Below are 26540 nucleotides of genomic sequence, written 5' to 3' on the forward strand. Positions count from 1 at the left end.
GGGAGGAGGAAGAGGGAGCAAGCTTGTTTTCTGCTTCCTTGGAGACTAGGATGCAATGGAGCCATGGCTTCAAACTACAAGAGAGGAGATTCCACCTGAACATGAGGAAGAACTTCCTGACTGTGAGAGCCGTTCAGCAGTGGAACTCTCTGCCCCGGAGGGAGTGTGGTGGAGGCTCCTTCTTTGGAAGCTTTTAAACAGAGGCTGGGTGGCCATCTGTCAGGGGTGATTTGAATGCAATATTCCTGCTTCTTGGCAGAATGGGGTTGGACTGGATGATGGCCCAGGAGGTCTCTTCCAACTCTTGGATTCTAGGATTTGACAACCCCAATCTTCAAGGGCAGAACAAGGGGAAGGTGGACTTGAATAATAATCATATTGGGTCCCAGTTGATCTTTTGCTCTCCATCCTGGGGTCAGCTTTGAAGGGAAAGGAATCATAGAATCATAGAATCCAAGAGTTGGAAGAGACCTCCTGGGCCATCATCCAGTCCAACCCCATTCTGCCAAGAAGCAGGAATATTGCATTCAAAGCACCCCTGACAGATGGCCACCCACCCTCTGTTTCAAAGCTTCCAAAGAAGGAGCCTCCACCACACTCCAGGGCAGAGAGTTCCACTGCTGAACGGCTCAGGAAGTTCTTCCTCGTGTTCAGATGGAATCTCCTCCCTTGTAGTTTGAAGCCATGGTTCCATTGCGTCCTAGTCTCCAGGGCAGCGGAAAGGAAGCTTGTTTCCTCCTCCCTAGGACTTCCTCTCACATAATTACACATGGCCCTCATCATGTCTCCTCTCATCCTTCTCTTCTTCAGGCTAAACATGCCCAGCTCCTTAAGCCACTCCTCACAGGGCTTGTTCTCCAGACCCTTGATCATTTGAGTCCCCTTCCTCTGGACACATTCCAGCTTGTCAATATCTCTCTTCAATTGTGGTGCTCAGAATTGGACACAATATTCCAGGTGTGGTCTAACCAAAGCGGAATAGAGCATGGGGAGCAGGACTTCCCTGGACCTAGACACTATGCTCCTCTTGATGCAGGCCAAAATCCCATTGGCTTTTTTTGCCGCCACATCACATTGTTGGCTCATATTTAACTTGCTGTCCACGAGGACTCCAAGATCTCTTTCACACATACTGCTCTCAAGCCAGGCATTGTCCCCCATTCTGTATCTTTGCATTTTGTTTTTTTCTGCCTAAGTGGAGTCTCTTGCATTTGTCATTGTTGAACTTCATTTTGTTAGTTTTGGCCCATCATCTCTCTAATCTGTCAAGATTGTTTTGAATCCTGCTCCTGTCCTCTGGAGTCTTGGCCATCCCTCCCAATTTGGTGTCTCTTGAATTGTGGTGCCCAGAATTGGACACAATATTCCAGATGTGGTCTAACCAAAGCAGAATAGAGAATGGAGAGCATGACTTCCCTAGATCTAGGCACTAAGCTCCTATTGTCTCATTCGAATGAACTCCAATCTTCAAGGGCAGGGAATGATGGAGTTGAGTAATAGTCATATCTTTTGCTCTCCATCCTGGGGTCAGCTTTGGAGGAAAAGGACTTCCACTTTGGTTTGCAGCAATTGGGGGAAGTGGCCATTGGCTCTCCACGTTTTTCCATGTCGCCAGGTGGAAAAAGCCCATTTCTGACCCTAAAACAACCTGGGAAGAACTAATGGAAAATGATGAAATTTGCCCCATGAAAATACTTAGGGAAGTTTGAACCAACTTTGGGCAGAGCGCTGCATATTGCATTGGAAGTGCAGCGCAGTAATGTAAGCCAGGATTGCATCTACACTGTGGAATTGATTCTGTTTGATTCCACTATAGCTGCCATGGCTCAATGCTATGGAACCCTGGGAGTTGTAGTTCTACAATGCCTTTATCCTTCTCTGCCAAAGAGTTCTGTTTGGTGTATTGTCGAAGGCTTTCATGGGTTGTTGCAGGTTTTTTCGGGCTATATGACCATGTTGTAGAAGCATTATCTCCTGACATTTCGCCTGCATCTATGGGAAGCATCCTCAGAGGTAGTGAGGTTGCTTGCCATAGATGCAGGTGAAACATCAGGAGAGAATGCTTCTAGAACATGGTCATATAGCCCGAAAAAACCTACAACAACCCAGTTCTGTTTGGCTTTGTATCTGAGAATGGCTCGAGTACACTGTAGAATTAATGCCATTTGATCCTCGTTGAACTGCCCTGGCTGAATGGAGTTTTACAAGGTTTTCAGCCTTCTCTCCCAAAGAGCACGAGTGTCTCACCAAACTACAACTCCCAGGATTCCATTGCATTGATCCGTGGCAGTTCAAGTGGTGCCAAACTGCATTAATTCTGCAGTGTAGATGCCCTTCTGACAGTGGTCCACCTTTAATTTAGATTGACCCATAATTGCAGGAAACATGGGCGAAATGAATGGACGCATGCCTTCTTCTAATGCATGGTTAATCATTGGAACTCCTTACCACAGGATGTAGTGGGAGCTGTGGGTTTATGTATATATACATACACTCACAGCATATATAGAGAGGTACTCTCATATCCAGAAACAAATTTGGTCCAGCCTGGGAGGGCACTATTGCATTCTCCCCCCGCTTTTGGGCTTCCCAAGAGCAGCTAGCTGACCGCTCTTAAGAGCTGACCAATGGACCGGAATGCCTTGGCTGTAATCCAGAGTGACTCTTGGTTTGCTCTCAGTGATCCATGCTTTGCTTTCCTTCCTGCTCCAGTCTGCAGAATTGGACCTGCCATACCCTCCGCCGCAGAGAGAGCCCAACATCTACATGGTCCCTCAAGGCATCAAGCCCGTCCTTCAGCTTACAGCCATCGAGGTGGGTGCAGAGGACCACTCAAACAGATAACCCCCCCCCCCCCAACCTATTCTGCAGAAGACCATGCAAACACTTGGTTGGGGATCTCCAAACTGTTATGCAGAAGACCATGCAAACACTTTCTTGGAGGTCTCAAAGGCTATTCTGCAGAAGACCATGCAAACACTTTCTTGGAGGTCTCCAAGGCTATTCTGCAAAAATCCATGCAAACACCTTCTTGGGAGTCTCCAACCATACTCTTTAGAAAACTATGGAAACATTGTTGAGCTTGGTTGGACTGCATGACCCACAAGGTCTCTTCCAACTCAATGATTCGATGATTCTATTCTTTAGAAGGCCATACAAAGTCCTAGTTGAGGATCTCCAAAGCTGTTATGCACCAGGCCATTCATGCACCTTCTTCAGAACATATTCTTCAGAAGACAGTGGAAACATCTAGTTGAGGCTTTTAAAACCTGTTCTTCAGAAGGCCATGCAAACTCCTAGTTGGTGATCTCCAAATCTGTTTTGCAGAAGACTATTCATATACCTTCTTGGGGGGGTCTCTAAGCCTATTCTGTAGAAAACCATGCAAGCATCTATTTAGGGATCCCCAAACTTATTCTGCAGAAAACCATGCAAACACATAGTTGGGGGTCTCCAAATTTATTCTTTAGAAGACAACGGAAACATCTGGTTGAGGTTTTTAAAACCTGTTCTTCAGATGACCATGCAAACTCCTAGCTATGCAAACTTCTGTTATGCAGAAGACCATGCAAACACCTTCTTGGGAGTCTCCAAACATAGAAGACCGTGAAAACATAGACTTTGCAGTCATCCAGCTTGTTCTGCAGAAGGGCATGCAAACACCTAGTTGAGGGTCTCCAAGCTTATTCTGCAGAAACATCTAGTTGAGGGTTTAGTTGGAGGGTCTAGTTGGAGACCTAGTTGAAGGTCTCCAAGCTTATTCATGCAAACACCTAGCTTATTCTGCAGAAGGGCATGCAAACACCTAGTTGAGGGTCTCCAAGCTTATTCTGCAGAAACATCTAGTTGAGGGTTTAGTTGGAGGGTCTAGTTGGAGACCTAGTTGAAGGTCTCCAAGCTTATTCATGCAAACACCTAGTTGAGGGTCTCCAAGCTTATTCTGCAGATGGGCATGCAAACACCTAGTTGAGGGTCTCCAAGCATATTCTGCAGAAACACCTAGTTGAGGGTCTAGTTGGAGGGTCTAGTTGGAGACCTAGTTGAGGGTCTCCAAGCTTATTCGTGCAAACACCTAGTTGAGGGTCTCCAAGCTTATTCTGCAGAAGGGCATGCAAATGCTCAGTTGAAGGTCTCCAAGCTTATTCTGCAGAAACACCTAGTTGAGGGTCTAGTTGGAGGGTCTAGTTGGAGACCTAGTTGAGGGTCTCCAAGCTTATTCATGCAAACACCTAGTTGAGGGTCTCCAAGCTTATTCTGCAGAAACACCTAGTTGAGGGTCTAGTTGGAGGGTCTAGTTGGAGACCTAGTTGAAGGTCTCCAAGCTTATTCATGCAAACACCTAGTTGAGGGTCTCCAAGCTTATTCTGCAGAAGGGCATGCAAACACCTAGTTGAAGGTCTCCAAGCATATTCTGCAGGAACACCTAGTTGAGGGTTTAGTTGGAGGGTCTAGTTGGAGATCTAGTTGAAGGTCTCCAAGCTTATTCGTGCAAACACCTAGTTGAGGGTCTCCAAGCTTATTCTGCAGAAGGGCATGCAAATGCTCAGTTGAAGGTCTCCAAGCTTATTCTGCAGAAACACCTAGTTGAGGGTCTAGTTGGAGACCTAGTTGAAGGTCTCCAAGCTTATTCATGCAAACACCTAGCTTATTCTGCAGAAGGGTATGCAAATACCTAGTTGAAGGTCTCCAAGCTTATTCTGCAGAAACACCTAGTTGAGGGTCTAGTTGGAGGGTCTAGTTGGAGACCTAGTTGAAGGTCCTCAAGCTTGTTCATGCAAACACATAGTTGAGGGTCTCCAAGCTTATTCTGCACCTAGTTGAGGGTCTAGTTGGAGGGTCTAGTTGGAGACCTAGTTGAAGGTCTCCAAGCTTATTCTGCAGAAGGGCATGCAAACACCTAGTTGAGGGTCTCCAAAACTATCCTTTGGAGGACAACAGAAACATTGAGTTAGCGTTCACCAAACATATTCTGCAGAAGGGCATGCAGACACCTTCTTGGGGGTTGCTAAACCTGTTACTCAGAAGACCATGAAAGCATCTAGTTATAGCGATCTCCAAACCTATTCTTTAGAAGTCCATTCAAACACCTTCTTGGGAATCTCCGAGCCTATTCTTGGAAAGAGGAGTTGCATTTCTTTAAGGCATTTCTGCTGACACGGGGAAGACACAACGGTTTGGTTCCCACTGATGTTTAGACATTTGAGGTTGAGAAGATGAGAGACGGCAATGCCCAACATGCCCTTGGGGCAAGAATGCCAGCCCTCAGCCAAGCCCTGTCTCTCATCAAGCCACGCATCACAGAAGGATGGGGAAAGGGCCCAAGGCAGACTCAACCACATCAGAGGACCCCATTCATTGTACACGTTCCTTGCTCTGTGATGCTCTTTGGGGTCTCATTGTGTCTTCTTTCCAACTGCAGATCTTGGCTTGGGGGCTCCGCAACATGAAGAGCTACCAACTGGCCAGTGTGACATCACCCAGCCTCCAGGTGGAGTGTGGAGGACAGGTGGTCCACTCCTGCGTCATCAAGAACCTCAAGAAGAACCCCAACTTTGACATCTCTGTCCTCTTCATGAAAGTGGTATGCTGCTTAACATATACAGGAAACCGCTGGGGGAGGTCATCAGGAGTTTTAGAGTACGGTGCTACCTGTATGCAGATGGTGGAATTCCCCGCAATTCTGGAACTCCCTGCCCAAGGAAACCTGGATGGCTCCTTCCCTGTTGTCCTTATGGCAGGAGGCTATTCAGACAGGTGTGCCCTTCCGTGATGCACCCATCTCACCTGCAATGTTTCCTTGCAGGATCTATCCCAGGCATGGTCATACTTTAGGCCTCCCTCCAGGTGTTTTGGACTTTGATTCCCACAATTCCTAACAGCCTTAGGCCCTTTCCTTTTCCCCCTCAACCACTTAAGTGGAAGAGGAAAGGAAAAAGTAAAATGAAGGCACCTGAGTCTGTTAGGAACGGTGGGAGTCGAAGTCCAAAACACCTGAAGGGAAGGCCAAAGTTTGCCCATGCCTGATATAAATGCAAAAGGTACACTCTTTGTAATTTGGTTGTGCGCATTGCAGTTGCTGCCTACTTAGAGTTGGAAGAGACCTCCTGGGCCATCCAGTCCAACCCCATTCTGCCAAGAAGCAGGAATATTGCATTTAAATCACCCCTGACAGATGGCCATCCACTCTGTTTCAAAGCTTCCAAAGAAGGAGCCTCCACCACACTCCGGGGCAGAGAGTTCCACTGCTGAACGGCTCTCACAGTCAGGAAGTCCTTCCTCATGTTCAGGCAGAACCTCTTTACTTGTAGTTTGAAGCCATTGTTCCATTGCATCCTAGTCTCCAGGGAAGCAGAAAACAAGCTTGCTCCCTCCTCCTCCCTGTGGCTTCCTCTCACATATTTATACATGGCTATCATAGAATCAAAGAGTTGGAAGAGACCTCATGGGCCATCCAGTCCAACCCCTTTCTGCCAAGAAGCAGGAATATTGCATTCAAATCACCCCTGACAAATGGCCATCCAGCCTCTGCTTAAAAGCTTCCAAAGAAGGAGCCTCCACCACACTCCGGGGCAGAGAGTTCCACTGCTGAACGGCTCTCCCAGTCAGGAAGTCCTTCCTCATGTTCAGGTGGAACCTCTTTACTTGTAGTTTGAAGCCATTGTTCCATTGCGTCCTAATCTCCAGGGAAGCAGAAAACAAGCTTGCTCCCTCCTCCCTGTGGCTTCCTCTCACATATTTAGACATGGCTATCATATCTCTTCTCAGCCTTCTCTTCTTCAGGCTAAACATGCCCAGCTCCTTAAGCCGCTCCTCATAGGGCTTGTTCTCCAGACCCTTGATCAATTAGTTGCTCTCCTCTGGTCACACTTCAGCTTGTCAATATCTCTCTTGAATTGTGGTGCCCAGAATTGGACACAATATTCCAGGTGTGGTCTAACCAAAGCAGAATAGAGCATGGGGAGCATGACTTCCCTAGATCTAGACACTAGGCTCCCATTGATGCAGGCCAAAGTCCCATTGGCTTTTTTTGCCGCCACATCACATTCCTGGCTCATGTTTAACTTGTTGTCCACGAGGACTCCAAGATCTTTTTCACACGTCCTGCTCTCGAGCAAGGCATCGTCCCCCATTCTGTATCTTTGCATTTCATTTTTCCTGCCAAAGTGGAGTCTCTTGCATTGGTCCCTGTAAAAGCAAAATCTTTGGCGTCTCCTTATTAAAATCATTGTCCAATTGCATCAGCATTCATTCCATATATATTCATATTCGTCCAATTACGCTCCAGTAGTAAAAGCTTGCTTGAAGGTCTTAACCATTTTGTGGAATGTTAGAAGGGAGGGAGCTGATCTTATATCCCTGGGAAGGGTGCTCCATAGCCGAGGGGCCATCACTGAGCAGGCCCTGTCTGTTGTCCCCACCACATGTATCTGCAAGGAAGGCAGGATTGAAAGCAGGGCCTCCCTAGGCGATCTTAAGGTCCTAGATCAGTGGTTCTCACCCTGTGTGTCCCCAGGTGTTTTAGCCTACAACTGCCAGAAATCCCAGCCAGTTTACCAGCTGTTAGGATTTCTGGGAGTTGAAGGCCAAAACATCTGGGGACCCACAGGTTGAGAACCACTGTCCTAGATGGTTCATAAGGGGAGATACATTCAAACAGGTAAACCAGACTGGAACCGTTTATACCGTATTCTTTCCCTTCATTGCTGTTGCCCTCCTTTCAGCGCCTGCCCAGGGAAGACCTCTACAGCCCCCCCATCGTCCTCAAAGTCATCGACAACAGACCTTTTGGCCGGAAGCCTGTGGTGGGTCAGTGTAGCATCCGGTCCTTAGAGAGCTTCGTCTGCGATCCCTACAAGGAGGAAGCGGCCTTCACCGAAGCACAAGCAGGTAAGGGACTAAAAGCAATTGAATACATTTATTGCAATCTGCCAGCAAACCGTGCATGTGAAGCTCATCTCTTCCTCCAGGAATGCTTTGTACAGGGGTTGAATGAAAAGTAATGCCTCCACCTTCGTTACTTGGGTTTGGATGGGAATAGTTTAATAAATCAAACGCAGAAATCATCCTTAGAATGTGCTCTCTAACTCCCACTATTCATTTTCCACATAATCACCAGACAATTGGATACTGTTGGGGTTCAGCCTGCTCTGTGTGAACCTGATCTGTGTGAACCTGATTCTCTGATAGTGTTTCCAACTGAGAAAGCCACTGAACATGTAGTTTTCCCTGACAATGTGGAAACTGGTGTTGATGCTGAGGTCAGCAGCGGGGAAAGCGAAACAGCCGGATGAAAACGTTTTGGAATCCAGCCGTGATAGCTCTCCACCTGGGTTTTTTAATGAGGACCGAAGGGAACAGATAACAAGAGACAGAAGTGATTCACAGTTTCTACGAAGGTCAAATAGATTACAGGAGAGACAGGCCCAGGCTTCAAAGTCAAGGGGCGTTTCAAGGAATAGTTTCTTTGGTTTAAGGGGCCGCCTGCTGGGTGCCTCCTTAGATCAAGCAACGTTTTGGACTGCGGCTGTGCCTTGGCAGAATTCCTGTGTTCCATGGCCGGTAATCCCAGAGGCTTCTAGTTTTTCAAGTACATGGTTAGTAAGAGGCTAACAGGTTCCTGGTTCTTGTATTGTGTTTTTTTGGACTTTTGCTCAAGTTCAGAGATTTTCCTGACGGCTGTGTTTCTATTGTGGCTTTTTGACTTTGCATTTACCTTTCTTTTGTAACCAATTTTTCACCAATAAACAAGGATTGTTTTTCCTACAGTCCAGTGTGGTGGATTTAGTCTTATGGTCTCGTTTCTTGGTCTGAGATGCAACAGATACATTTCTGCCAACGATGAACAAGTTTTCTGAAGCCATCACGGAAGAAGTCGACACTCTGATTCCGCAACCCATTGTGCACAAATCTTCTGATACCCAAGCAAAGCAATAATGTGACCCACATGTTCTTGTGAAATGCTGATTATGCTTGAAATTTCTCTCTGAGTGATACGGCGATCGTCCTGAATCAGTCTGTCAAAATTTTGCTTTTGAAACTCGGTGGTTGCTGTCACAGGACATCCAACTCTTTGGTCCTGCTCAACATCTTTATTAATGACTTAGATGAAGGGCTAGAAGGCAGGATCATCAAGTTTGCAGATGACACCAAATTGGGAGGGAGAGCCAAGACTCCAGAGGACAGGAGCAGGACTCAAAGGGATCTTGACAGGTTAGAGAGATGAAGAGCCAAAACTAATAAAATGAAGTTCAACAGTGACAAATGCAAGAGACTCAACTTTGGCAGGAAAAACGAAATGCAAAGAGACAGAATGGGGGACGATGAGGCCTGGCTTGAGAGCAGGACGTGGGAAAAAGATCTTGGAGTCCTCGTGGACAACAAGTTAAACATGAGCCAGGAATGTGATGTGGCGGCAAAAAAAGCCAATGGGATTTTGGCCTGCATCAAGAGGAGCCTAGTGTCTAGATCTAGGGAAGTCATGCTCCCCATGCTCTATTCTGCTTTGGTTAGACCACACCTGGAATATTGTGTCCAATTCTGGGCACCACAATTCAAGAGAGATATTGACAAGCTGGAATGTGTCCAGAGGAGGGCGACTAAAATGATCAAGGGTCTGAAGAACAAGCCCTATGAGGAGCGGCTTAAGGAGCTGGGCATGTTTAGCCTGAAGAAGAGAAGGCTGAGAAGAGATATGATAGCCATGTATACATATGTGAGAGGAAGCCACAGGGAGGAGGAGGGAGCAAGCTTCCTTTCTGCTTCCTTGGAGACTAGGACACGAAACAATGACTTCAAACTACAAGAGAGGAGATTCCACCTGAACATGAGGAAGAACTTCCTGACTGTGAGAGCCGTTCAGCAGTGGAACTCTCTGCCCCGGAGTGTGGTGGAGGCTCCTTCTTTGGAAGCTTGGAAACAGAGGCTGGATGGCCATCTGTCAGGGGTGCTTTGAATGCAATATTCCTGCTTCTTGGCAGAATAGGGTTGGACTGGATGATGGCCCAGGAGGTCTCTTCCAAGTTTATGATTCTATGGTTCTTTGGGAATAGTTTTCTAAGATCTACAGAGACATTCGCTGTAACGCTTCAGCAAGCGAGAGTTCAAAAGTGGCAGGCTCAAACCCAGCACCTCAATCCATGGCTGATACCCAATGAGGGACTCCCCCCTGGGCACACAGAAAACTTGGCGACTTGGAAGGTGCTGAACAGACTGCGCTCTGGCACCATAAGATGCAGAGCCAACCTCAAGAAATGGGGCCACAAAGTGGAGTCCACGACACGCGAGTGAGAAGAACAACAAACAACAGACCACTGACTACAATGCAGCCTGAGCCATGCCACGTGCACAATGGAGGACCTTCTTATAGCAACACCAGAGGCACTCCAAGTGGCAACAGGTCAAAGGATATCTAATGGAATGCCAAGTTTGCAAACTTTGTGTTGTATTAGGTTCTTGTGGGTTTTTTCGGGCTATATGGCCATGTTCTAGAGGCATTCTCTCCTGACGTTTCGCCTGCATCTATGGCAAGCATCCTCAGAGGTAGTGAGGTCCGTTGGAATTAGGACAAGTTAAGGACAATTAAAAAAAAATACAGAACAACTGTTTGGTTCACTCCTGACACGATAAATAAATAAATAAATCTAAAGGAATGCTATGGCAAACTGGATGAATCATAATAGCAGCAGAATTAGATGTCTCTTCCATTCCCCTAAATTGTTATTGTGTTTTAATTTCTTCCTTTTCTTTTTTTGCAGACGATGTTAGCCTAACGCCTAGAGAAGACGTCCTCATTGATATCGATGACAAGGAGCCCCTCATTCCGGTCCAGGTAACTCAGTTAGAGCGGAGTCAGCTCTACTTGGTTCTCATTCATCACATGGCTGGATGCAATGCTTAAAACAGTCACTAGGTGGCAATCAGGAACCTTTGACTCAGGCTTATTTTTTCAGGAACTTAACATTGAGTTCAAGCGACCCCATTGAAGTCCCTAAATCAGTGGTTCTCAACCTTCCTAATGCCACGACGCCTTAATACTCTTCCTCGTGTTATGGTGACCCCCCAACCATAAAATTATTTTTGTTGCTAATTCATAACTGTCATTTTGCTGCTGTTGTGAATCGCAATGTAAATATCTGATATGCAGGAAGTATGTTCATTCACTGGACCAAATTTGGCACAAATACTCAATATGTCCACATTTGAATACTGGTGGGCTTGGTGGTGGTGGGGGGTGGTGTTGTGTTGATTTTATCCCGTGGGATTTGTAGTTGCTGGGATTTATAGTTCACCTGCAATCAAAGAGCATTCTGAACTCCACTAATGATGGAATTGAACCAAACTTAGCACACAGAACTCCCATGACCAACAGAAAATACTGGAAGGGTTTGGTGGACATTGACCTTGTGTTTTGGAGTTGTAGTTCACCTACATCTAGAGAGCTCTGTGGACTCAAACAATGATGGATCTGGACCAAACTTGGCACAAGCACTCAATACGCCCAAATATGAACACAGATGGAGTTTGGGGGAAACAGACCTTGACATTTGGGAGTTGTAGTCACTGGGATTCACAGTTCACCTACCATCAAAGAGCATTCTGAACCCTACCAATGATTGAATTGGGCCAAACTTCCCACACAGAACACCCATGACCAACAAAAAAATACTGTTTTCTGATGGTCTTTGGCAACCCCTCTGACACCCCCTCGCGACCCTTCCAGGGGTCCCGACCCCCAGGTTGAGAAACACTGCCCTAAATCATATGTTTTATGGGGAAGAAAACAGAGAGAACCTTGAACAGTTCTGGTCCTAGAATCATAGAGTTGGAAGGGACTGCCTGGGCCATCTTGCCCAATCCCCCTCTGCCCTCATGCAGGAGAAGCACAATCAACCCCCTGCCTTGCCCCTTATAAAAGGTGGGGCTTATTTGAGAAATAAAATCCCCAAAAGGCAGTACACTACTTAGAAATGAATGTGGCTTCCCTTAATTAAAAGCCCAAAAACAATAGCTGCGCTAAGCTGGAACTTTTTCCTGGCCAAAAAACCTTTTGAAAACCCTCTAGCCACCACCAAACTTAAAAGCCCCGATAAGCCGTTAGCTTACTGGAAGTATCTTAAGGCAAGAGTGTATTGGATCAGCCCTCAGGCTTGTGTTCTGAGGTAACACTAAAAGATTGTACTTTAAAATCTACGCTGCCAGCATTAGTCTCCTGTTGGCTGAAGGAAACTGCTTTTAAAACTTCACCCACAGAGGCACACGTGAGGCAGATGTTGTGAACAACAAAACAATGATGTTTATTTAAGAGAATGGGAACAAATCAGGTATCAAGCTTAGCTGTTTCAAAGTATTGACTTAGAAAGTGTGTGGTTACTTTAAGCAGTTCAGACTTAGATACACAGAAATACTTTTGTCTTCCCCCATAGAAATACTGACAGGATTGCTTCTCTGAAAGTAATCTAAACACCAGCACAGATAGTCCAACCCTGGATCTATCTCTTCACTCCTCCACCAGCTATCTCTCTAATAGCTGTAAAAATCCTCCCACTTTCTGGGCTTACTTTTCTAGGCTTTTCCTAGCCTAACAGGTAGGGAAATTCACTATACACCTTCACTGACAGATGGCCATCCAGCCTCTGTTTCAAAGCCTCCAAGGAAGAAGGTCCCACCTGGTTAGTTCATTGTGGGTCCAACTCTCCATCCACCTCCTCTAAGTGTTTTCAAATTGCCAGTTTGCTCACCCTATACCCTAGCTTCATTGCTGTTTGATTATTCTCATGCATTCAATATCGAACTGTTAGAAATTGTGAGAGTTGAAGTCCAAAATACCTGGAGGGCAGGCCACAGTTGGCCTGTGTCTGATCTATCTGATGGAGAATCTTTGTGCTATCACTAATACAGAAACATGCCTGCTCTCTATCCACACATGCCTGGGGTTGGCAAAGCAAATGTCTCACTTAGACTGCAACTCCCAGTAGTCCCATGATCAGCATATTAGCCAGTGGGGAGCAATGATGATGGGAGCTGCAGAGCATCAACACCAGAAGGGCTCCATGAATCCCCATCCTAGTTGCAAACCATTGACCAGAAGACTTTTAGGGCTAATGGACATAGAATCATAGAATCATAGACTTGGAGGAGACCTCACCCACACTTTTTCTACGAGCTGGTGGAGTTGTTGTGTCAGCTCAGGTCCTCCCTCTTTAAAGATTTCAGCAGGGATCCCATCAGGTCCACTGGCTTTGTTATTTTTTGTTGGCTGATGGCATTGCTGACTTCTTTCCTACGAGCTGGTGGAGTTGTTGTGTCAGCTCAGGTCCTCCCTCTTTAAAGATTTCAGCAGGGATCCCATCAGGTCCACTGGGTTTGCTATTTTTTGTTGGCTGATGGCATTGCTGACTTCTTTTCTACGAGCTGGTGTAGTTGTTGTGTCAGCTCAGGTCCTCCCTCTTTAAAGATTTCAGCAGGGATTCCATCAGGTCCACTGGCTTTGCTTTTTTTTTTTTTTTTTGTTGGCTGATGGCATTGCTGACTTCTTCCAAATTAGGCAGTGTTGCAAGCTCATCCCTGGTTTGTTGTTGCGGGATTTGTGAGAGAACCTCTTCAGACACATTGGAGGTGCGGTTCAGGAGCCAGGTGTTGGGAGAGTGGGCTTATTGACAAAATACCCTCCCCATGAATGCACAGCAGAGTAACTTATTAGCAGCTGCGTGACCCAGCACCAGGGGCCCAAAGTGATAAAAGAACAAAAACACACAGAACAATGGGGTTGTTGTATGTTTTTTCGGGCTATATGGCCATGTTCTAGAGGCATTCTCTCCTGACATTTCGCCTGCATCTATGGCAAGCATTCTATGGCAAGAGGTAGTGAGGTCCTCTGAGGATGCTTGCCATAGATGCAGATGAAATGTCAGGAGAGAATGCCTCTAGAACATGGCCATATAACCCGAAAAAACCTACCACAACCCAGTGATTCCGGCCATGAAAGCCTTCGACAATACACAGAACAATGTTATCTCTTCCATAGGAGGCTTTTCTTTGTAGCAAAATAATATGGTTGCATTATTTACAAGAACAAGGTTTCCATAACTCAAATAATTTTTTTTACATTTCCTTCTTTGCTTGCATGCTGGGCTTCTTTCTTATGCAGATAAACAGCTTTGTTCTCACAGAGGCTCTTCTCACACCGAATTTACACAGGAGCATTACATAGTAGCTTTACATACAAGCAGGCGGCCTTTTCATCTGAGGCCTACTCACACTGAGGCCTTCTCATATTGAGGCTGGGAAGGAATCCCACGGGAGCATTGCAGCGCACCCAAAGACCTGGGAGTCACTCTGGACCATGCTCTGACCTACAAGAAGCACTGCCTGAACATCAAGCAAAAAGTGGGTGCTAGAAACAACATCATACGAAAGCTGACTGGCACAACCTGGGGATCACAACCAGACACAGTGAAGACATCTGCCCTTGCACTATGCTACTCTGCTGCTGAGTACGCATGCCCAGTGTGGAACACATCTCACCACACTAAAACAGTGGATGTGGCTCTCAATGAGACATGCCGCATTATCACTGGGTGTCTGCGCCCCACACCACTGGAGAAATTACACTGCTTAGCCAGTATTGCACCATCCGACATCTGCCGGGAAGTAGCAGCCAAGAGTGGAAGGACCAAGGCAGAGACATCTCCAGCTCATCCCCTGTTTGGGTATCAGCCAGCACATCAACGACTTAAATCTAGAAATAGTTTTCTAAGATCTACAGAGACACTCGCTGGAACACCTCAGCAAACAGTAGTCCAAAAGTGGCAGGCTCAAACCCAGAATCTCAACCCATGGCTGATACCAAATGAGAGGCTCCCCTCTGGGCACACAGAAGACGGGGCAACTTGGAAGACACTGAACAGACTGCGCTTTGGCACCACGTGATGCAGAGCCAACCTCAAGAAATGGGGCCACAAAGTGGAATCCACGACATGCGAGTGCGGAGAAGAGCAAACCACTGACCACTTGCCGCAATGCACCCTGAGCCCTGACACATGATGCACAAGGGAGGACCTTCTTGCGGCAACACCAGAGGCACTCCAAGTGGCCAGATACTGGTCAAAGGACATTTAATCAACTACCAAACTCACAAATGTTGTATTCTGTATTTTGTATTCTGTCTGTTTGTTTGCTTTGTTCTGTTAGAAATGTAATATAACTGACTGGTTGCTGATGACTCGATAAATAGATAAATCACGGCAGAATAGAGGGGTAGCTTGACTCACATTTTTGTAATTAAAAATGCCTAGTTAATTTTTAATATTTCAGACATTTTCCCATCCTTCTAGCCTTGGCCAAGATCTTGAAGGACCTTACCTACTCTTTGCTGAATTGTGCCTTCAAAGGATGGAAGATTTGCCTTGTTGTGTTGTCTGATGGGGTGACTCCTCCTTGACAAACTTTGCTCACCCCCAAACTTTGTTCCACTTCAGAGTGAATTGGGACGAGAAGGTGCCGGAACACACCTTCTTGTGATGGCTCTGGAATGTCTTGGGAGAAGAACCTGGTCCGTTCTTGCTGGGGACAAACAGGAAGGGGTCAAGGGCCAGGGAAGGCTCTGATTCGTTGGGGAACTAGAGCAAAATGTGCTCTCGCAGGATGTCCCTCCCGCAAGGCCAAAGTTTGTGCTGTTTAGCAAACTTTCCCCATGTTTTTATGATAGAACCAATTAGGAAACGACACCCATAACCCAGGAACAAACATTGCGTTACATGGTGGAATGAGAGGGCCTTGTTCTCATGCCAGGTGTTCCTCAGAAGGTCTTCCTTCCCTTACAACTGGATGTCACTCACAGGAGATAATGTTCCCTCCTCTCAGAACAGAATAGAACAACTTTATCGTCGTTGTACAATGAGATTAAATGCTTTTCCCAGCACCCATCACAATAATAACACACTCATCTCTCCATACTTCCACCATCACCACACAGCCTCCAATGCCACATCAATGCAAAGCCATGCAGTTGAATATAGTTACAGATCTACGATGAAAGCTCCCTCTCAGTTTGTTTGTCCTTGCCTTTGTCACCCTGTATCGTCAGCCAGGTGGTAATCGTTAATAAAAAAGTGTGCCAGGTGAGATTAATCCTTAAGAATGTTCTGAACTTTCTTTCCTCACACCTAGCTCCAACAGACAAGAGTTCTTTCTCCCACCCTGGACCTTCCACAGATATATAAACCCAGCTTTCCAGTTTCCAAGAAACCTCATAACCCCTGAGGATGCCTGCCACAGATGCAGGCGAAATGTCAGGAGAGAATGCTTCTAGAACATGGCCATTAAAACCTGAAAAACCTACAACAACCCAGTGATTCCGGCCATGAAAGCCTTTGACAATACATTTGAGGAGGCCTCTTGCCTGTTTCTACTTTGGAGGAGAGGCACTCCGCTGCATGCAGGCGCATGCCTTAAGGAGGCCTCCTACTTCTTTCTACTCTAGAGGAGAGGCACTCAGCTGCAGGCAGGCACCTGCGCTCTCTCTCCAGGGCCTGCACGCCACATGCGCTCATTGCAAGGCAATGAGGCAAGTTCTGTATTTTACTCTAGAGGAGAGGCACTCAGCTGCATGCAGGTTGCACACTTTAAGGAAGCCTCTCACCTCTTTCTACTCTAGAGGAGAGGCACTCAGCTGCAGGCAGGTGCCTGCTCTCTCTCTCCAAGGGCCTGCACGCCACATGCGCTCATTCCGAGGCAAGTTCTGTTTCTTACTCTAGAGGAGAGGCACTCAGCTGCATGCAGGCGCACGCTTTAAGGTGGCCTCTTACCTCTTTCTACTCTAGAGGAGAGGCACTCAGCTGCAGGCAGGTGCCTGCGCTCTCTCTCCAAGGGCCTGCACGCCACATGCACTCATTCCGAGGCAAGTTCTGTTTCTTACTCTAGAGGAGAGGCACTCAGCTGCATGCAGGCACATGCTTTAAGGAGGCCTCTTACCTCTTTCTACTCTAGAGGAGAGGCACACAGCTGCTGGCAAGCGCATGCTTTAAGGAGGCCTCGTACCTCTTTCTACTCTAGAGGAGAGGCACTCAGCTGCAGGCAGGCACATGCTTTAAGGAGGCATATTACCTCTTTCTACTCTAGAGGAGAGGCACTCAGCTGCAGGCAGGCACATACTTTAAGGAGACCTCTTACTTCTTTCTACTCTAGAGGAGAGGCACTCGGCTGCAGGCAGGCGCCTGCGCTCACTCTCCAGGGCCTGCACGCCACATGCGCTCATTCCAAGGCAAGGAGGCACGTTCTGTTTCTTACCCTAGACGAGAGGCACTCAGCTGCATGCAGGCACATGCTTTAAGGAGGCCTCTCACCTCTTTCTACTCTAGAGGAGAGGCACTCAGCTGCAGGCAGGCGCACACTTTAAGGAGGCCTTTACCTCTTTCTACTCTAGAGGAGAGGCACTCAGCTGCATGCAGGCACCTGCGCTCACTCTCCAGGGCCTGCACGCCACATGCATTCATTCCAAGGCAAGGAGGCAAGTTTTGTTTCTTACTCCAGAGGAGAGGCACTCAGCTGCAGGCAGGCACATGCTTTAAGGAGGCCTCGTACCTCTTTCTACTCTAGAGGTGAGGTACTCAGCTGCATGCAGGCACATCCTTTAAGAAGGCCTCTTACCTCTTTCTACTCTAGAGGAGAGGCCCTCAGCTGCATGCAGGTGCACGCTTTAAGGAGGCCTCTTACCTCTTTCTACTCTAGAGGAGAGGCATTTGGCTGCAGGCAGGTGCCTGCGCTCTCTCTCCAAGGGCCTGAATGCCACATGCACTTATTCCGAGGCAAGTTCTGTTTCTTACTCTAGAGGAGAGGCACTCAGCTGCATGCAGGCGCACGCTTTAAGGTGGCCTCTTACCTCTTTCTACTCTAGAGGAGAGGCACTCAGCTGCAGGCAGGCACTTGTGCTTTCTCTCCAGGGTCTGCACACCACATGCGCTCATTGCAAGGCAAGGAGGTAAGTTCTGTATTATACTCTAGAGGAGAGGCACTCAGCTGCATGCAGGTTGCACACTTTAAGGAAGCCTCTCACCTCTTTCTACTCTAGAGGAGAGGCACTCAGCTGCAGGCAGGTGCCTGCTCTCTCTCTCCAAGGGCCTGCACGCCACATGCGCTCATTCCGAGGCAAGTTCTGTTTCTTACTCTAGAGGAGAGGCACTCAGCTGCATGCAGGCGCACGCTTTAAGGTGGCCTCTTACCTCTTTCTACTCTAGAGGAGAGGCACTCAGCTGCAGGCAGGTGCCTGCGCTCTCTCTCCAAGGGCCTGCACGCCACATGCACTCATTCCGAGGCAAGTTCTGTTTCTTACTCTAGAGGAGAGGCACTCAGCTGCATGCAGGCACATGCTTTAAGGAGGCCTCTTACCTCTTTCTACTCTAGAGGAGAGGCACACAGCTGCTGGCAAGCGCATGCTTTAAGGAGGCCTCGTACCTCTTTCTACTCTAGAGGAGAGGCACTCAGCTGCAGGCAGGCACATGCTTTAAGGAGGCATATTACCTCTTTCTACTCTAGAGGAGAGGCACTCAGCTGCAGGCAGGCACATACTTTAAGGAGACCTCTTACTTCTTTCTACTCTAGAGGAGAGGCACTCGGCTGCAGGCAGGCGCCTGCGCTCACTCTCCAGGGCCTGCACGCCACATGCGCTCATTCCAAGGCAAGGAGGCACGTTCTGTTTCTTACCCTAGACGAGAGGCACTCAGCTGCATGCAGGCACATGCTTTAAGGAGGCCTCTCACCTCTTTCTACTCTAGAGGAGAGGCACTCAGCTGCAGGCAGGCGCACACTTTAAGGAGGCCTTTACCTCTTTCTACTCTAGAGGAGAGGCACTCAGCTGCATGCAGGCACCTGCGCTCACTCTCCAGGGCCTGCACGCCACATGCATTCATTCCAAGGCAAGGAGGCAAGTTTTGTTTCTTACTCCAGAGGAGAGGCACTCAGCTGCAGGCAGGCACATGCTTTAAGGAGGCCTCGTACCTCTTTCTACTCTAGAGGTGAGGTACTCAGCTGCATGCAGGCACATCCTTTAAGAAGGCCTCTTACCTCTTTCTACTCTAGAGGAGAGGCCCTCAGCTGCATGCAGGTGCACGCTTTAAGGAGGCCTCTTACCTCTTTCTACTCTAGAGGAGAGGCATTTGGCTGCAGGCAGGTGCCTGCGCTCTCTCTCCAAGGGCCTGAATGCCACATGCACTTATTCCGAGGCAAGTTCTGTTTCTTACTCTAGAGGAGAGGCACTCAGCTGCAGGCAGGCACATGCTTTCAGGAGGCCTCGTACCTCTTTCTACTCTAGAGGAGAGGCACTCAGCTGCAGGCAGGCGCACGCTTTAAGGAGGCCTCGTACCTCTTTCTACTCTAGAGGAGAGGCACTCAGCTGCAGGCAGGCGCACGCTTTAAGGAGGCCTCGTACCTCTTTCTACTCTAGAGGAGAGGCACTCAGCTGCAGGCAGGCACATGCTTTCAGGAGGCCTCGTACCTCTTTCTACTCTAGAGGAGAGGCACTCAGCTGCAGGCAGGCGCACGCTTTAAGGAGGCCTCGTACCTCTTTCTACTCTAGAGGAGAGGCACTCAGCTGCAGGCAGGCACATGCTTTAAGGAGGCATCTTACCTCTTTCTACTCTAGAGGAGAGGCACTCAGCTGCATGCAGGCACATACTTTAAGGAGACCTCTTACTTCTTTCTACTCTAGAGGAGAGGCACTCGGCTGCAGGCAGGCGCCTGCGCTCACTCTCCAGGGCCTGCACGACACATGCGCTCATTCCAAGGCAAGGAGGCACGTTCTGTTTCTTACTCTAGACGAGAGGCACTCAGCTGCATGCAGGCACATGCTTTAAGGAGGCCTCTCACCTCTTTCTACTCTAGAGGAGAGGCACTCAGCTGCAGGCAGGCGCACACTTTAAGGAGGCCTTTACCTCTTTCTACTCTAGAGGAGAGGCACTCAGCTGCATGCAGGCACCTGCGCTCACTCTCCAGGGCCTGCACGCCACATGCATTCATTCCAAGGCAAGGAGGCAAGTTTTGTTTCTTACTCCAGAGGAGAGGCACTCAGCTGCATGCAGGCACATGCTTTAAGGAGGCCTCTTACCTCTTTCTACTCTAGAGGTGAGGTACTCAGCTGCATGCAGGCACATGCTTTAAGGAGGCCTCTTACCTCTTTCTACTCTAGAGGTGAGGTACTCAGCTGCATGCAGGCACATCCTTTAAGGAGGCCTCGTACCTCTTTCTACTCTAGAGGAGAGGCACTCAGCTGCAGGCAGGCGCACGCTTTAAGGAGGCCTCGTACCTCTTTCTACTCTAGAGGAGAGGCACTCAGCTGCAGGCAGGCGCACGCTTTAAGGAGGCCTCGTACCTCTTTCTACTCTAGAGGAGAGGCACTCAGCTGCAGGCAGGCGCACGCTTTAAGGAGGCCTCGTACCTCTTTCTACTCTAGAGGAGAGGCACTCAGCTGCATGCAGGCACATGCTTTAAGGAGGCCTCTTACCTCTTTCTACTCTAGAGGAGAGGCACTCAGCTGCATGCAGGCACATGCTTTAAGGAGGCCTCGTACCTCTTTCTACTCTAGAGGAGAGGCACTCAGCTGCAGGCAGGCACATGCTTTAAGGAGGCATCTTACCTCTTTGTACTCTAGAGGAGAGGCACTCAGCTGCATGCAGGCACATGCTTTAAGGAGGCCTCTTACCTCTTTCTACTCTAGAGGAGAGGCATTCAGCTGCAGGCAGGCGCCTGCTCTCTCTCTCCAGGGCCTGAACGCCACATGCGCTCATTCCAAGGCAAGGAGGCAAGTTCTGTTTTTTACTCTAGAGGAGAGGCACTCAGCTGCATGCAGGCACATACTTTAAGGAGGTCTCTTACCTCTTTCTACTCTAGAGGAGAGGCACTCAGCTGCATGCAGGCACATACTTTAAGGAGACCTCTTACTTCTTTCTACTCTAGAGGAGAGGCACTCGGCTGCAGGCAGGTGCCTGCGCTCACTCTCCAGGGCCTGCACGCCACATGCGCTCATTCCAAGGCAAGGAGGCACGTTCTGTTTCTTACCCTAGACGAGAGGCACTCAGCTGCATGCAGGCACATGCTTTAAGGAGGCCTCTCACCTCTTTCTACTCTAGAGGAGAGGCACTCAGCTGCAGGCAGGCGCACACTTTAAGGAGGCCTTTACCTCTTTCTACTCTAGAGGAGAGGCACTCAGCTGCATGCAGGCAAGTGCGCTCACTTTCCAGGGCCTGCACGCCACATGCATTCATTCCAAGGCAAGGAGGCAAGTTCTGTTTTTTACTCCAGAGGAGAGGCACTCAGCTGCATGCAGGCACATGCTTTAAGGAGGCCTCTTACCTCTTTCTACTCTAGAGGAGAGGCACTCGGCTGCAGGCAGGCACATGCTTTAAGGAGGCCTCTTACCTCTTTCTACTCTAGAGGTGAGGTACTCAGCTGCATACAGGCACATGCTTTAAGGAGGCCTCTTACCTCTTTCTACTCTAGAGGTGAGGCACTCGGCTGCAGGCAGGCACATGCTTTAAGGAGGCCTCTTACCTCTTTCTACTCTAGAGGTGAGGTACTCAGCTGCATACAGGCACATGCTTTAAGGAGGCCTCTTACCTCTTTCTACTCTAGAGGTGAGGTACTCAGCTGCATGCAGGCACATGCTTTAAGGAGGCCTCTTACCTCTTTCTACTCTAGAGGTGAGGTACTCAGCTGCATGCAGGCACATCCTTTAAGGAGGCATCTTACCTCTTTCTACTCTAGAGGAGAGGCACTCAGCTGCATGCAGGCACATACTTTAAGGAGACCTCTTACCTGTTTCTACTCTAGAGGAGAGGCACTCAGCTGCAGGCAGGCGCCTGCACTCTCTCTCCAGGGCCTGCACGCCACATGCGCTCATTCCAAGGCAAGGAGGCACGTTCTGTTTCTTACTCTAGAGGAGAGGCACTCAGCTGCAGGCAGGCACATGCTTTAAGGAGGTCTCTTACCTCTTTCTACTCTAGAGGAGAGGCGCTCAACTGCAGACAAGCATGCGCTTTAAGCAGACCCCTTACCTGTTTCTACTCTAGAGGAGAGGCACATGGCTGCAGGCAGGTGCCTGTGCTCTCTCTCCTTGGCCTGCACGCCACATGTGCTCATTCCAAGGCAAGGAGGCAATTCTGTTTCTTACTCTAGAGGAAAGGCACTCAGCTGCATGCAGGCACATGCTTTAAGGAGACCTCTTACCTCTTTCTACTCTAGAGGAGAGGCACTCCTCTAAGATTAAACTGTGATGCTGAAAAGCAGAGGAGGAGCCGAGATTGGCTCCCACTTGCTTTTGTGTCAAGCATGCTTTTGTACTGGGAGGGCCCTTACTGTTACGAGCTCCCAAAGTACTGAAGGTACCGAAGGAAACGGAAGAAACGAATTCTGCGCACAAGCCTAGTGCTAACCATTCAAGAATGTTACTCATTCTTCTTTAAAGTCCTAGAATCCTAGAATCATAGAATCAAAGAGTTGGAAGAGACCTCATGGGCCATCCAGTCCAACCCCCTGCCAAGAAGCAGGAATATTGCATTCAAATCACCCCTGACAGATGGCCATCCAGCCTCTGCTTAAAAGCTTCCAAAGAAGGAGCCTCCACCACACTCCGGGGCAGAGAGTTCTGTTTATTACTCTAGAGGAGAGGCACTCACCTTGAGGTCTCTTCCCTGGGCTTTTTGCTTCCTGTCTTGCATTCAGCATTTACTTCAGAGGTCTGAACCACCCGTGTCTCCTTGTTTGTTCCAACTCTTGGATTCGATGTGGCATCTTCTTCTCCACGTTCTGAGTTTCTTGTGGGTGACCTGCTTTCCTATCCGGCCAGTTATGTGAGCACTTGGCACGGTTCTTGCCTTGCGCCAGGATGTTTCTGATGTGAGGCCTCCTCAGGCAAGTTGCACAGCAGTGCATGGTGTTCCTGGAGGGATGTGCAGACACAACTCTCCTCCTCCTCCTCCTGCACCAGTCTAGACAAGGCAGCCTTGTGGGATTTGTTCCGGCGTAGAACGGATCTTGGCTTCAGAGCAAACGCTTTTGCAAGGAGGCCTCCAAGGAAGTCTTCAGAGAAGAGGGCCGGAGGATACTCCTTGAGGGCTTCCTGCTTGAGATATCTTTGGAAGCAAAGTGGCTTCGCACAGCAGGGTGTCTTGCTTGGCTTCCATCCTGGAAAAGGCTGCTAGGAAGAAAACGAGAAGTAACTTTCTGGTAGGAAATTCTTTCCCTTCTAGTCCAAAACTGGCCTTATATCCCACCATTAAGCTGTATTTCTGGCATTGGAGAAAATGTCGACCATTTCCACTTCCTTGGCAGCCACCTCTCCACAAAAGTCAACATCGACACCGAAATACAACACCGCCTGAGCTCTGCAAGTGCAGCATTTTTCCAAATTAAGCAGAGAGTGTTTGAGGACCGGGACATTCGTAGGGAGACCAAGGTGCTTGTTTATAAAGCTATTGTCCTCCCAACCCTGTTATACGCCTGCAAAACATGGACTGTCTACAGATATCAACAATAAGACTGAAATACAACACCGCGTGAGCTCTGCAAGTGCAGTATTTTTACAAATGAAGCAGAGAGTGTTTGAGGACCAGGACATTTGCAGGGATACCAAGGGGCTTGTTTAGAAAGCTATTGTCCTCCCAACCCTGCTATACGCTTGCGAAACATGGACTGTCTACAGACGTCAACACTGACACTAAATACAACACCGCCTGAGCTCTGCAAGTGCAGCATTTTTCCTAATGAAGTAGAGAGTGTTTGAGGAACAGGACATCCATTTGGAGACCAAGGTGCTTGTTTATAAAGCTTTTGTCCTCCCAACCCTGCTCTACGCCTGCGAAACATGGACTGTCTACAAATGTCAACACTGACACTGAAATACAACACCGCCTGAGCTCTGCAAGTCCAGCTTTTTTCCGAATGAAGCAGAGAGTGTTTGAGGACCGGGACATCCGTAGGGAGACCAAGGGGCTTGTTTATAGAGCTATTGTCCTCCCAACCCTGCTATACGCTTGCAAAACGTGGACTGTCTACAGAAGTCACATGCAACTCCTGGAACGATTCCATCATCACTGCCTCCGAAAAAATCCTGCAAATCTCCTGGGAAGACAAGCGGACAAATGTCAGTGTGCTGGAAGAAGCAAAGACCACCAGCATTGAAGTGATGTTTCTCCGCCATCAACTCTGCTGGACCGGCCACGTTGTCCGGATGCCCGACCACCATCTCCCAAAGCAGTTGCTCTACTCTGAACTCAAGAATGGAAAACAGAATGTTGGTGGGCAGGAAAAGAGATTGAAAGATGGTCTAAAGCCAACCTTAAAAACTCTGGCATAGACACTGAGAACTGGGAAGCCCTGGCCCTTGAGCGTTCCAGCTGGAGGTCAGCTGTGACCAGCAGTGCTGTAGAATTTGAAGAGGCACAAATGGAGGACAAAAGAGAGGAACGTGCCAAGAGGAAGGCGCAACAAGCCAACACCGACTGGGACTGCCTTCCACCTGGAAACCGATGCCCTCACTGCGGGAGAAGATGCGGGTCAAGAATAGGGCTCCACAGTCACCTAAGGACCCACCGTGGAGGATTATCCTACTCGGACAACGAGGGATCGCCTAAGTAAGTAAAAGAAATCAAAGTCAAAATGTGAGAACAATTGTTGACTTAATGGAATATTATGAAATCAAAAACCAAAAGAAAGTGATGTTATTGGCTATAGACGCGGAAAAAGCATTTGACAATGTAAATTGGAACTTTTTAAAATTCGCCTTAGTAAGTATATGCCAGCCTTTATGGGCGCCATGGCCACCAATCTCCAGACTGGGATTGTCTTCTCCAGCTCTCAAGGCACGGAGGAGGAGAAATCTTGGACGAGGGAGTCGCCTTGAAAAGCCTGTCTCTCTCTCTCTCTGTGCTTCCTTGTTTGTCAGACAAGAACTCCACTCTCACTTCGAGGTGACGGAGTGCAACTTTACACTCACAGAACGATGTGATCTTGGCGCACGAATGAGTTGCGACGCTGAGTGTGCAGCGAAATGTGAGATGCCCGATTCTAAGAGAAACAAGACCCTTGTTGGAGCGTGACTCAGTGCTTGTGTGGATCGGAGGTTGCTTTGGCGTTCCCTTTCCAAAGGCAGCCTGAAGGGACAGATGTCTTCAATACCAAGGGGAGACCGCAAGCGCTTGGGAGCAAGCATCCAAATGCATTCCTCCCGGCCTCTTTGTGACTTCTCCCCTCGTTAGGCCAAGCATGGAAATTCCAGAGACAGCTCATTATCCCAACGAGGCTCACTTTGGTCTTGGCCTGTGGCGCGAGAGGCATTTCCCCTTATAAACTGGTCTTTTATGGGAGCTGAGGCCTCGCGGGCACAGGGTTCGGGGTGTGTGTGTGTGTGTTGCGCTTTAGCCTGGGAATACCTTTTCACCCAGCACCACACCGAGCCCAGAAAGAGCTAACCATAGCAGCTTGTTTACGAAAGCATGCACAAAAGCATGCACAAAAGCATGCACAAAAGGGAGAACAGGGCATTTCCCCAAAAGCAGTAGAAAAGGTGCTGCAAAACAGCAATAGTCTATAGATTTACAAATGCAGTTCCTATTTATCTACTCACATTTGTTTTCGAACTGCTAGGTTGGCAGAAGCTGGGCTGGATGGTCAGGTGCACACCCTGACCCAGGCTTTGAACTCTCAACCTTTCAGTTGGTAGGATTTATTGCAGCTTGGTGATTAACCTGCTGTGATAAATAAACATAATAATAAACATAATAAAATAATAATAGACATATTTGCTTTGAGTCTCCTATAATAATATTATTATTATTATTATTATTATTATTATTATTATTATTATTAATAATAATAATAATAATGGTACATTCTAATATTAATAAAATATACATAGATGCTTTGAGTCTCTTGTAATAATAATAATAATAATAATAATAATAATAATAATAATATAGAGATTTTGCAGAGGTGTGTAGCTCTTCCATTGCAAGCCTTGCAAAAGTCCCTCTTGTTTTGAACTTCTCCGTGCCATTTCTTTGCCTTGTTTGCTCCCCAGTTGAACTCCGGCCTGCTTTGTGCCTCAACCTGCTCCTAATTTGGGCTCACTGGAAACCAAAAGCCCGGCTCCCTTTCTCTCTGTCGCTCTGTCTCTGGCATTCATGCTTCCCTGGCAGAGGCTTCAGCCCCTCAGATGTGGTGCAGCCCTGGGGGGCAACGAGGGGCTCGGCGTGCCACAAGGGGCTTGCTTTTTCTTTCTCCTTTCATCTCATTTCGTCTCAAATGTGCTTTATATTGTCTTAGGAATGTGGCTTTCTAAGGAATAGGATGAGTTCCCTCTCCCTTGGAAAACCTTTGGAAACTGGGTTTTGTTTAGAATTGCTTTTTCAGCTGCTTTGGGTCTCCATCCACACCAAACTCTGCTAATTTCCTAGTGTAGATGTATCCTAACTTTGCACACATTGAACCACCAGAAAAGGAAGTTGTTGTTGTTGTTGTTGTTCTTCTTCTTCTTCTTCTCCTTCTTCTTCTTC

The 26540-nt window shown here is 48.1% G+C and overlaps 1 protein-coding gene across 8 annotated transcripts in view; it reads left to right on the forward strand.

Moving 5' to 3' along the window:
• The window catches only part of DYSF (dysferlin), a 284587-nt gene that overhangs the window by 180451 nt on the left and 77596 nt on the right, over positions 1 to 26540 (forward strand). For all 8 annotated transcript variants that reach the window (XM_067468433.1, XM_067468436.1, XM_067468437.1 and 5 more), the window contains 4 exons: positions 2713 to 2814; positions 5420 to 5581; positions 7722 to 7887; positions 10755 to 10828. In XM_067468433.1, the coding sequence (XP_067324534.1) occupies positions 2713 to 2814; positions 5420 to 5581; positions 7722 to 7887; positions 10755 to 10828 (504 nt within the window). The remainder of the gene's footprint in view (positions 1 to 2712; positions 2815 to 5419; positions 5582 to 7721; positions 7888 to 10754; positions 10829 to 26540) is intronic.

Source organism: Anolis sagrei, chromosome 5 (genome assembly GCF_037176765.1).
Source record: "Anolis sagrei isolate rAnoSag1 chromosome 5, rAnoSag1.mat, whole genome shotgun sequence".
Lineage (NCBI taxonomy): Eukaryota > Metazoa > Chordata > Lepidosauria > Squamata > Dactyloidae > Anolis > Anolis sagrei.